Source organism: Solanum pennellii, chromosome 9 (assembly GCF_001406875.1).
Source record: "Solanum pennellii chromosome 9, SPENNV200".
Lineage (NCBI taxonomy): Eukaryota > Viridiplantae > Streptophyta > Magnoliopsida > Solanales > Solanaceae > Solanum > Solanum pennellii.
The window spans coordinates 2,586,644-2,600,291 of NC_028645.1; the positions used below are offsets into that span (position 1 = coordinate 2,586,644).

The 13,648-nt window shown below is 37.5% G+C and overlaps 1 protein-coding gene across 1 annotated transcript in view; it reads left to right on the top strand.

The window, feature by feature from the left end:
* Window positions 1-3,098, top strand: part of LOC107031591 — a 9,581-nt gene extending 6,483 nt beyond the window's left edge. Inside the window, exons 2-4 of the mRNA XM_015233018.2 lie at window positions 1,982-2,049; window positions 2,218-2,397; window positions 2,624-3,098. Of these exons, the coding sequence (XP_015088504.1) occupies window positions 1,982-2,049; window positions 2,218-2,397; window positions 2,624-2,794 (419 nt within the window). The 3' untranslated portion in view covers window positions 2,795-3,098. The remainder of the gene's footprint in view (window positions 1-1,981; window positions 2,050-2,217; window positions 2,398-2,623) is intronic.
* The last annotated feature ends 10,550 nt before the right edge of the window (window positions 3,099-13,648 follow it).

The following is a 13,648-nucleotide window of genomic DNA, read 5'->3' on the forward strand; positions in this document are numbered from 1 at the left end:
GAAATTTAGGTGAACCATAAATTGATTTCACAAGGTAAATGTTGACATTTTGACATATTGTGATGTCATGGATGACATCAATAGGAAGAATTTACTCCTATAAATAGGTAGCTCCTAATTCATTTGTAACACACATCTCACTTGCGTTCTCATCTCCTAAGGCATTTGTTCTTCTTTCTCTCTTGTAGTATTTCACTTGTACTCTTTTGGAGTGAAATAAATATTGGTTGTTTGTGTCCGAGGAGTAGGCAAAAGAAAACAAAAAGTTTGCCAAACCTCGTTAATTCCTGGTGTTCTTTCTCTTGTTGTCTCATTTACTATTTATTAGCTACTTTTAGATATAGTAGTTGTGATTCCATCACTCTCTATATATTCGGCTTCCGCAACAGTTACTGCGTTTTTCCCCTATATACCCTTTTTCGAACTGTTTTATGCTTTCTAAGCCGAGGGTCTATCACAAATAATAGCTTTATCTCCACGAGGCAGGGTTAGGATTGCGTGTACTCTATCCTCTCCATTAGGTTTGATATTTTCCGGGAGGCTTCTTAGTTCTTATTATAGTTACACTTATATGTCCATGTAGAAATAATAAGTGTGAGATTTAGAAACTCTTTCATTTCAGAGAACTACCAATTTACTTTTAAGTACAAATCATCTAGTATCGGGAATGAAATGAGTTTTTATTGAGCACATTGAAGACATAGGAGTAATATGACTGACTCTAAGTTGGGATTGCAGCATACGTCAGTTACTGATTGATTGACTATCATAATATTCTATTACGATTCTGTATCAGTGAATTATTTGTATTGATTCCTTTTTGGAATCACCTACTCCGGTTCTGTAGCAGCGCATATGTCAGTTATCGATTGATTGACTATCATAATGTTCTATTCCAATTCTATATCAGCGGATTATTTGTATTGATTCCTTGTTGGATCACCTACTCCGATTTTGGTGGTGATAACTCAACTTTTTTGATAACTGTGGTGTCCTGGATAGCTTTCGCGCATCTCAACTAATTCCATGGGATACCTGCCACCTCCCACTAGCAATAGGTACTGTGTAACTCTATCCACCAAGGCGGATACCTCTGTCCACCATTTCTAGAATAGACGGGAAGAAATCACCTAGTGTTTTGTCTGTGCTGGGATCTGAACCTTAGACCCTCATAGTGCTCAGCCCACTTCATTGAACACTTGGCCAACCCTTGGGTGCGGTGATCACTCAGTTGTTTATCATTGTAATGTGTTGTATAGTTGTTAATATCACTAAGAGATGTGTAGTAATTTTTTGTTTTCCTCCAATTAAAAAACAGGGGTGTAGTGTGACATGTAGCTCTTTTTGAGTAGGAATGCTCATCTAATACAGGGTTGTTCCTTCCTGTCATGCTCAAGATTGTCCCTTTTTCCATATGGCGTTGGGTGGACCTCCAGAGAACTTTTGCTGATAGTCCATTCTGGAGATGTATTACAACAACATACCCAGTTTAGTCCCACATGGGGGCTTCCCATGACGGTAGTGTGTATGCAAACCTTACCCCTACCTTGGAAGGTGGAGAGTCTGTTTCTGATAGAAAATAACAGGAGTGAAGAAAACAAAACAAAATACTACACAAGGCATGACAAAGCATACTGAATAAGGAACAGTAACTACAACAAAGTAATATGATAAACGAATTACAAGGGAAAATATATAGTAATAGAAATCAAAGGAACAAGAACCTACAAGAGTAGTAATATGAGCACTAATATGAAAGGATAAGTGAGAGTGTGAGACTACCTACTAATGTTATACCCTAATCCGTATCTTCCATAATCTGCTGTCTTAGGTCTTGTCATCGTAAGCTGAAGTTGCGCTTTGTTCTATTGCCTTTTACCAAAAAAAAAAAAAACGATGAGAATTCTTAATTCTGCCTATTGCAATATTACATAATCACTTTATATTCCTTCTGTTAACAGTAAGGTTTTACTCTTTACAGATCTTATGAAGGCAGTTCCTGATGAGCACAAGAAATTCCTTGCCAATTTGGTTTGGATCCATGAAGAGGTAATCCGCCCCTTCACTTTTCCGCGGGCACTTTAAGCCAATTTGATTTTTGCTTTATAAATGAACTCAAGAATGCTCTTATATTAATCATGTCATTGCATAGCTAACATGCAACACTAGCAGAGGATTCAAGATTTACAAAGTTTGTCTCATTCTTTGGCTTTCTAGGATGATGTTACCATAAAAACTGAGGAAGGAATTAAAAGGTGCAAACTAATTGCTGTTCATGCTGGCTTGGAGAAAAACAAATCTGTTGAGCAGCAGATTAAAACCTTGAAAGCAAAGGACACGAGGATTCCTAAAGTTGCTGCCCTTAGTGGAAGGAAGGACGTATGGGAAATCCCTCAGGTCACTTCTCTTTAGTACTTCATTTACAAAATTTTCGTTGCGACTCCTAGTCTATGTTGCATGGACTCTTCAAAAGTATCCGATATAGGTGCAACAACATTTTTGAAGAGTCTGAGCAACATAGTTTGATGCTAAATATTATATCATGTCTTGTGCTTTCTAAGAAGATCATGCTAAACCGATTGTCCAACTAAATTTGATTGTTCTTGCATTATTTTGTTAATAGGAACTGGCTAAAACTCCAACGATTATCGTAAGTGGCCACCATGCAAAATTACATATTGAAGGCCTAAGACTTGTAATAGATCAAGGTGGTGGATTTGAAGATCAGCCAGTGGCTGCAATAGTGCTTCCTTCACTGGAAATTGTAAGGGATACTGACCATTTGGTGAAGTAGATTATGTCTTTTTTGTATATGTTATTGACCCAATAATCAAATTAAATTGCAAAAATAAAGGTGACTTTTGAACCAGCTACCAAAGTCCTCTAGCATCATAATCAGTTATATTTGCTGTGTGTGTTTAATCTTTTATTGATGATTATTTGGCTAGACTTTTGTTGAAAGCAAGGTCAAAGATTCAATAGAGAATCATATTATGTTGTTGATTCTCTACTTTTTGGTATACTGGTGTAGCTTGTATATCAGAGGTTTTCGTGTGTATTAACTCATGAATTTTTTAAGAAATTATTGTTGAACTCTATTTATCACGAAATCCAAACGGTCTAATCCCAAATGACCTAGGTGTCGCAATGACTTGTCGTTCGATTTTATTTTTTGTTATATTTTTGCTTTTCACTGTGCTGAATTATTAAACAAGCATTCTATAGTCCTCCATTGTTTTGATGTTTTTATGTTTATAAAAATGGGAGGATGGAGATGCTGAAAGCTGTTTAACCAAAGACTAAATTCAATCATCTACTCACAAACTCATAATCTGTTCTCACATTAAGCAATCTACTATATTGTATGCTTTCAAATAAAGTCCCCTTGTTATTGGTTGTTGCTCTAAACCATTTGTATAATCCTGAAATTTAGTGGCAGTCAAGGCAGATAAATGAAATCAGCTCTATTACCTCATTTCTCTAGGAATCTCCATCTATTCAATTTTTATTAGAAGGCTACTCCACTGTCCCTAATGCATCTAGAAATGTTGACACTCAAGGTTGGAACATCATTTTCAGAAGACAATTCAATGACTTGGGAGTACAAAAAATGGTTGATTTCTTTAGCACACTCAAGCAATTTAGGGCTAGAAATAAGGGAAGATGTTTTTGGTGGTTAAGCAACAACAAAGGATTATTCAAGATTAATACAACTTACAACAAATAGCATCCCTTACAAGATCATCTTGAATCAACAACATAAATTACTTCAACTCAAGTATAACTTGCAATCTAAAACTAATGGAGAGTACTATTAGAAGAAGAACAAAAGAGAAAAAACAACTTATCCCGATGAGTGAGTAGAAGCGTCTTTAGGGTTTACCTCACAAATAAAATTGCTTCTGAGCACTTTTTTCACGGTATATATATTCAATGGAGACGAAAATGGGTCGGGCCCAGCAAGTACGATCTGGATATAGTCATCCTCCAATGCGGGTATCCAACATCAAGTTTCTCTTCGATAAATTGTGATTAAAAATTAATTTTACATGCTTGTAATATTTTCACTTCTACATCCCAACTTGTTGAAGCTACCAAAATCTTTTGATATTTTTCCTAAACCGAAACCATTATTGAATGCAAGACACATATCATCAACAAAAAATTTGGGCAAAAATGACGTAGGGATTCTGGATCACCAAAAATCTATTGACTATAGTACATGAAAATCGGTAAAATGGAATTTACCTTCTTTGGGGCTCGTTTGACTTTGAAAATGGGCTGTTTTGAATGTCAGGGCCAACTGGCTCATAGTGAACGTCTTATCTGACGTCCACGAAAAATTTGTGCAAAATAGACTTCAAAATTTTGGATCACCAAAAATTCATGGATTATAGCACACGGAAATCGGTAAAATGGGGATTTTATCTGCTCCGAAGCTCGTTTGACCGTCAAAATGGATCGTTTTGTCCGTCTCCGTAGCTAACGTATTAACGGACGTCCACAAAAAAAATTGGCAAAAAAAGACATCAGAATTCTAGATCACCAAAAAAGATTGTGAACTATAGCACATGAAAATTGACAAAATGAGGGGTTTACCTACTTCGGGTTTCGTTTGACCTTCAAAATGAGTTGTTTTGGCTGTCAAGGCCAGCTGGCTCTATAGATAACGTTTTAACGAATGTCCACGAAAAAATTGGGCCAAAATTCATGGACTATAGTACACGAAAATTGGCAAAATGGGGTTCACCTGCTTCGGGGCTCGTTTGACATTGAAAATGGATCGTTTTAGCCTCAGAGAAATCTGGCTTCATACCTAACGTCTTAAAGGACGTCCAAGGAAAATTTGAGCAATAAAGATGTCGAAATTCTTGATCACCAAAAATTCATGGACTATATAGCATACGAAGATCGACCAAATGGGGGGTTTAATTGCTACAGGACTCGTTTGACCTTTAAAATTGATGTTTTGACTGTTAGGGCCAACTGGATCCATAATTAACGTCTTAACGGACGTCCACAAAAAAATTGGACAAATAAGACGTCGAAATTATGGATCACCAAAAAAAGATCGTGGAATATAGCACACGAAAATCAGTAAAATGAGGTGATTACCTGTTGTGGGACTAGTTTGACTTTCAAAATAGGCTCTTTTGCCGTTTGGGAGAACTAGCTACATAGATAACGTATTAACGGACGTCCACAAAAAATTTGGACTAAAAAGACGTCAGATTTCTGGATCACCAAAAATCCATGCACAATAGTACACGAATATTGGCAAAATGAGATTTACCTGTTTCGGGGCTCGTTTAACCTTGAAAATGGGTTGTTTTAACCGTCAGGGTCAACTGACTCCATATCTAATGTCTTAACGGACGTCTACGAAAAATTTGAGCAAAAAAAATGTTGGAATAGAGATCACTGAAAATCCACGGAATATAGCTCACGAAAATTGATAAAATGGGGGATTTACCTGCTTCGGACCTCGTTTGACCTTCAAAATGGGTCATTTTAACCGTCAGGGTCAACTGACTCTATAGCTAACGTCAGCGTCCAAAAAAATTGGGCAAAAACAATGTCAAATTTCTGGTTCACCAAAAATGATCATGGACTAAAGCACACGAAAATCGGCAAAATGAGAGGTTTACCTATTTTGAGCTTGTTTGACTTTCAAAATGGATCAGTTTGGTCGTCAGGGCCAACTAGATCCATAGACAACGTCTTAACAGACATCCACAAAAATTTAATACAAAAAAGTCATCGGAATTCTGGATCACCAAAAATTCATGGACTGTATTACACGAAAAGTGGTAAAAGGGGGTTTATCTGCTTCGGGGCTAGTTTGTCCTAGGATATGGGATTTTTTGACCATATGGCCAATTGAATCCATAGCTAACGTCTTAACGGATGTCCACCAAAAATTTGAGCAGTAAAGACGTCGAAATTCTAGATCACCAAAAATTCATGGACCATAGCACACGAAAATAGGTAAAATGGGGGGTTTACCTTCTTTGAGGTTTGTTTGACCTTCAAAATGGGTCGTTTGAGCCAACTCTCTCTATAGTTACTGTCTTAATAGACGTCCCAAAAAATTTTGTTGATAAGGACGTCGAATTCTAGATCATTAAAAAAGATTGTGGACTATACACTCGAAAATCGGCAAAATGAGGGGTTTACCTGCTCTGGATCGTCTGACCTTCAAAATAGGCCGTTTTAGCCGTTAGATACAACTGGATCCATAAAAAACATCTTAACAAACGTCCACAAAGAAATTGGACAAATAAGACGTCATAACAGATGTTAGGGCCAAATGGTTCCATTAAAAACGTCATAACAGACGTCTACAAAAAATTTAGGTAGAAAATACATTGAAATTCTGGATCACCAAAAAAGATCGTGGACTATATATAGCACACGAAAATTGACAAAATGAGTAGTGTACATGCTTCGAGGCTCGTTTGACCTTCAAAATGGGTCTTTTTGGCCACCAGGGCCAACTGGCTTCATAGATAACTTCTTAACGTACGTCCATAAAAAATGAGCGAAAAAGACGTCAAAATTTTGAATCACCGAAAATCAATGGACTATCATACACAAAAATGGCAAATGGAATTTACCTACTTCCGGGCTCGTTTGACCTACAAAATGGGTCATTTTGGCCATCACGAGCCAACTGGATCTATAGATAACGTCTTAATGGACGTTCACGAAAAATTTTAGGAAAAAATAAGTTGGATTTGGATCACCAAAAATTCATGGACTATTGTACATGAAAATCGGCAAGATGGGGGTTTACCTGCTCGTGAGCTCGTTTGACCTTCAAAATGGATCGTTTTAGCTGTCAAGACTAATTAGCTCCGAAACTAACATCGTAACAAACGTCCACAAAAAGTTTGGGCAAAAAAGATGTCGGAATTCAGGATAACCAAAAAAATTCGTGGACTATAGCACATGAAAATCAGGAAAATGAGGGGTTTACCTTCTTCGGAGCTCGTTTGACCTTAAAAATGGGACGTTTTGGATGTCAGGGCCAACTGACTCCATAGATAAGGCTTTAACGGATGCCACAAAAAATTTGGGCAAAAAAGACGTCGGCATTCTGGATAACCAAAAATCTATGGACTATAGTACATTAAAATTGGCAAAATGGGGTTTAACTGCTTCGGGGCTCGTTTGACCTTGAAAATGGTCCGTTCTGACCGTCGGGCCAAATAGCTCCATAGGTAACGTATTAACGGATATCCACCAAAAATTCATCGACTATTGTACATGATAATCAGTAAGATGGAGGTTTACTGATCGTGAGCTCGTTTGACCTTCAAAATGGATCGTTTTAGCCTTCAAGACTAATTGGATCCATAACTAACATCGTAACGAACATCCACAAAACATTTGAGCAATAAAGATGTTGGAAATCTAGATCACCAAAAATTCATGGACTATAACATACGCAAACCGGCAAAATGAGGGGTTTACCTGCTCCAGTGCTTGTTTGACCTTCAAAATGGGATGTTTTGGCCGTTAGGGACAACTATCTCCATAGCTAATATCTTAACAATCGTCCACAAAAAATTTGGATAAAAATTCGTCGGAATTCTGGATCACCAAATAAGATAGTGAACTATAGCACATGAAAATCAGCAAAATGAGGGGTTTACCTAGTCGGGGGATCGTTTGACTTTCAAAATGGACCATTTTGGCCGTCAGGGGTAACTAGTTACAATGATAACATCTTAACCTACGTCCACAACAAATTTTGGCAAAAATGACGTCGACATTTCACATCACTAAAAATCCATGGACTATAGTAACAAAAATCTGTAAAGTGGGGTTTACATGCTCCAGGGCTCATTTCACCTTGAAAATGGGTCATTATCGTCGTCGGGGAACATAGTCTCGATAGCTAACGTCTTAACATAAGTACTAACATATGTCCAAGAAAAATTTTAGTAAATAAGACGTCAAAATTCTGGATCACGAAAATTGATAAAATGGGGTTTACCTGCTCTGTGGTTCGTTTGACCTTGAAATTTGATCATTTTGGTCATCAGGGACAACATACTCCATACCTATCGTCTCAACAGACGTCTAGAAAAAATTTGAGCAAAAAAAATATCGGATTCCTAGATCACCAAAAATTCATGGAGTATGGCACAGGAAAATCGACAAAATGGGAGGTTTACCTGCTCCGAGGCTTGTTTAACCTTCAAAATGGGTCTCTCTGGCCGTTAGGCCAACTAGCTCCATATCTAACCTCTTTATGGATGTCTACAAAAAACTTATGCAAATAATATGTTGGATTTTGGATCACCAAAAAGATCAGAGACTATACCACACAAAAATTGGCAAAATGAGGGATTTACCTGCTTCGGGGCTCATTTGACCTTCAATATTGGCCATTTTGGTTGTCGGGGCCATGTTTTTCCATAGATAACGTCTTAATGCGCGTCGACAAAAAATTTGGGCAAAAACGACGTCCGAATTTGGGATCTCCAAAAATATATGGACTATAGCACATAAAAATTGGCAAAATGAGGGGTTTACGTGCTCCGTGGCTTGTTTGACCTTTAAAATTGGTTGTTTCGGCCATTAGGACTAACTGACTCCATATCTAACTTCTTAACGAACGTCCACAAAAAAATTTGGGCAAAAAAGACATCGAAATTTTTTATCACCAAAAAAGATCGTGGACTATAGCACATGAAAATCAGCCAAATGGGGGGGGGGGTTTACCTTTTCTAGGCTCGTTTGACCTTCAAAATGGGTCGTTTTTTCCGTCATGGCTACCTGACTATATAGATGATGACTTAACGGACTTCCACAAAAAAATTCGGCAAAAAAGACGTTGGAATTTTAGATCACCAAAAATCTATGGACTATAGTACAAGAAAATCAACAAAATGGGGTTTACCTACTTCGGTGCTCGTTTGACCTTGAAAATGGATCATTTTGGCTGTCAAGACCAATGGCTCTATAGCTAACGTTTTAATGGACATCCACAAAAAATTTAAGCAAAAAAGCCATCGGAATTCTGGATTACCAAAAATCCATGGATTATAGCATATGAAAATTGGAAAAATTGATTGTTTACTTTCTCTGGGCTCGTTTGACCTTCAAAATGAGTTGTTTTGTTCATTAAGGCCAAATAGCTCCATTAAAAATGTCATAACAGACGTCTACAAAAAAATAGGCAGAAAATACGTTGGAATTTTAGATCACCAAAAAAGATTGTGAACTATAGCACACGAAAATTGCCAAAATGAGAAGTTTACATGCTCCGGGGCTCGTCTGACCTTCAAAATGAGCCTTTTTGGCCATCAAGGCCAACTGATTTTCATGTGCTATAGTCTACTATCTTTTTTGGTGATCCAGAATTTCGATGACTTTTTACCCAAATTTATTTCGGGGTTCATTTGACCTACAAAATTGGTCGTTTTGGCCATCAGGGGCCAATTGGCTCTATAGATAACGTCTTAACGTCCGTCCACGAAAAAATTTGAGATAAAAAAAGTTGAAATTTCGGATCAACAAATCCATGGACTATAGTACATGAAAATCGGTAAGATGGGTGGTTTACCTGCTCGGGAGCTCGTTTAACCTTCAAAATGGGTCGTTTTGGCCATCAAGGCCAATTGAATCCATAAATAACATCTTAATGAACGTCCACAAAAAGTTTGGGCAAAATGACGTCGGAACTCAAGATCACCAAAAAAAATTGTGGACTATAGCACATGAAAATATGTAAAATGAGGGATTTACCTTTCCCGGGGCTCGTTTGACGTTCAAAATGAGATGTTTTGGCCTTAGTGCCAACTGGCTCCATATATAACATTTTATCGGACGCCACAAATATTTGGGCAAAAAAGAGGCTGGATAACCAAAAATCCAAGTACATTAAAATCGGCAAAATTGGGTTTAGCTGCTTTGGGGCTCGTTTGACGTTCAAATGAGTCGTTTTGGCCGTTAGGATCAACTGGATCCATAACTAATGTCTTAACGGACGTCCAGAATAAATTTGGGTAAAAAGTCATCGAAATTCTGGATCACCAAAAAAGATAGTAGACTATAGCACATGAAAATCAGCAAAATGAGGGGTTTACCTAGTACGGGGATCGTTTGACTTTCAAAATTGGTGGTTTTGGGCTTCAGGGATAACTAGTTACAATGATAACATCTTAACGTACGTCCACAATAAATTTTGACAAAAGCGACATCAGAATTCGTGATCACCAAAAATTCATGGACAATAATACACGAAAAAAAGTAAGATGGGGTTTACATGCTCCAGGGCTCGTTTCACCTTGAAATGGACCGTTTTGACCGTTAGGGCACACTAACTTGATAGATAACGTCTTAACATATGTCTAAGAAAATAGTAAATAAGACGTCGAAATTCTAGATCACCAAAAATCCATGGATTAGGCCACATGAAAATCAGAAAAATAGAAGGAGGGCTTACCTACTCCATGACTCCTTTGACCTTCAAATTGGGTTGTTTTGTCCGTGAAGGACAACTAGTTCCATTTCTAACGTCTTAACGGACGTCCACAAAAAATCTAGGTAAAAAATTCATCAGAATTTTGGATCACCAAAAAGTGATCGTGCAATATAGCACACAAAAATTGGAAATATGAGGGGTTTACCTGCTTCGAGGCTCGTTTGACCTTCAAAATGGACCTTTTTGGTCGTCAGGGCCAACTGGCTCCATAGGGAACGCCTTAACAGACGTCCACAAAAAACTTAGGCAAAAAAGACGTCTGGATTCCGGATCACTAAAAATCCATGAATTGTACAGTACACGAAAATTGGAAAAAATGGAGTTTACATGCTTTGGGCTCGTTTGACCTTGAAAATGAGTTGTTTTAGGCGTCAAAGCCAACTAGATCCATAGCTAACGTCATAAAGGACGTCCACAGAAAATTTGAGCAAAAAAGACATTGGAAATCCTGATCACAAAAAAATATATGGACTATTGCACACAAAAATTAGAAAAAATAGGGGGTTAACCTTCTCCGGGGCTCGTTTGACCTTCAAAATAGGTCGTTTTGGACATTATGGATAACTGGCTCCATAGCTAACGTCTTAACAGAATTTCACAAAAAAAAAAAAAATGAAATTAAAAAGACATCAAAATTATGGATTACCAAACAAGATCATAAACTATAGCACATAAAAATCAACAAAATGGGGGATTTACCTGCTTCAGAGCTCGTTTGATGTTCAAAATTGGATGTTTTGGTCGTCAGGGACAATTGTCTACATAGATAATGACATAACAGACGTCCACAAAAAATTTAGACAAAAAAATGTCGGAATTACGTATCACCAAAAGTCCAGGTCTATAGTACATGAAAATTGACAAAATGGGGTTTACCTGTTTTGTGGTTCGTTTGACCTTGAAATTGGATCATTTTGGCCATTAGATACAACTTACTTCATATTTATCGTCTCAACGGACATCCACAAAAAATTTGAGTAAAAAAGACGTCGGATTCCTGGATCATCGAAAATCAATGGACTATGGCACACGAAATTTGGCAAAATGTGAGGTTTACCTACTTTGGGGCTCGTTTAACCTTCAAAATAGGTCTTTCTGGCCGTTAGGACAACTGGCGCCATAACTAACCTCTTAATGGATGTCCACACAAAATTTATGCAAATAATATGTCGGAATTTTGGATCACCAAAAAGATCTTAGACTTATACCACACAAAAATTGGCAAAATGGAGTTTACCTTCTTCGAGGCTCATTTGAACTTCAATATGGGTTGTTTTGACCGTCGGGTCCAACTGCGTCCATGCATAACGTCTTAATGGGCGTCGATAAAAAATATGAACAAAAACTACGTCTGAATTCTGGATCACCAAAAATATATGGACTATAGTAGTCTAAAATCAGTAAAATGGGGGGTTAACGTACTCCAATGCTCATTTGACCTTCAAAATTGATCGTTTAAATCGTTAGAGCCAACTAGATCCATAGATAACATCTTAACAAATGTCCACAAATAATTGGGCAAATAAGACGTTGAAATTTCGGATTACCAAAAATTTATGGACTTTAGTATACGAAAATCATAGAAATGGGGTTTACCTACTTTGGGCTTGTTTGGTCTTATAAAAGGGTTGTTTTGGCTGTCATGGAAAAATGGATCCATATACAACGTCTTAACAGACGTCCAAGAAAAATTTGAGCAAAAAAATCGTCAAAATTTTGGATCACTAAAAATCCATGGACTATAGCACATAAAAATTGGCAAAATGGGGGGTTTACCTGTTCTGTGGCTCGTTTGACCTTTAAAATTGGTTGTTTTGGCCGTTAGGGCCAACTGGCTCCATATCTTACTTCTTAATTAACGTCCACAAAAACTTAGGGCAAAAAAGACGTCAAAATTCTTGATCACCAAAAAAGATCGTGGACTATAGCACACGAAAATCAGCCAAATGGGGGTTTACCTTCTTTGGGGCTTGTTTGACCTTCAAAATGGATCGTTTTGGTCGTCATGGTCACTTGACTCTATAGATAATGTCTTAAAGGACGTCCAAAAAAAAATTGGGCAATAAAGACGTTGGAATTCTAAATCACCAAAAATCTATGGACTATAGTACAAGAAAATCGACAAAATGGGGTTTACCTACTTCGGGGCTCGTTTGACCTTAAAAATTGATCGTTTTGGCAGTCAAGGCCAACTGGATCTACAGCTAACTTCCTAACGGACATCCACAAAAAAATTAAAAGCAAAAAAGCCATCGAAATTCTAGATTACCAAATATCATGGACTATAGCACATGAAAATTGACAAAATTAGTGATTTAATTGCTCTTGGGCTCGTTTGACCTTCAAAATGAGTTGTTCTGGTCGTAAGGGTCAAATGGCTCCATTAAATACGTCATAATTGACATTTACAAAAAATTTAGGAAAAAAATACGTTGGAATTTTAGATCACCAAAAAAGATCGTGGACTATAGGACACGAAAATCGACAAAATGAGAAGTTTACATGCTCCGGGGCTCGTTTGACCTTCAAAATGAACCTTTTTGGCAATTAGGACCAAATGGCTTCATAGATAACTTCTTAATGTACGTCTATAAAAATTTGAACGAAAAGACGTCAAAATTTCGAATCACCGAAAACCAATGGACTATCATACACAAAAAATGGCAAATAGGGTTTACCTACTTCGAGGCTCGTTTGACCTATAAAATGGGTCATTTAGGCCATCAGGGTCCAACTGGATCTATAGATGACGTCATAACGGACGTCCACAAAAAAATTTGAGAAAAAAAAGTTGGAGTTCCGGATCACCAAAAATTCATGAACTATAGTACATTAAAATCGGCAAGATGGGGGGTTTACCTGCTCGAGAGCTCGTTTGACCTTCAAAATGGATCGTTTTGGCCGTCAAGGGTTGGCTCTATAACTAACATTTTAATGGACGTCTACAAAAAGTTTGGGCAAAAAAGACGTCGGAATTCAGGATCACCAAAAAAGATCGTGTGCTATAGCACATGAAAATCAGCAAAATGAGAGATTTACCTTCTCTGAGGCTCGTTTGACCTTCAAAATGGGACATTTTGACCGTCAGGGCCAACTGGCTCCATAGATAACGTTTTAACGGACGCCACAAAATTTGGGAAAAAAGACGCT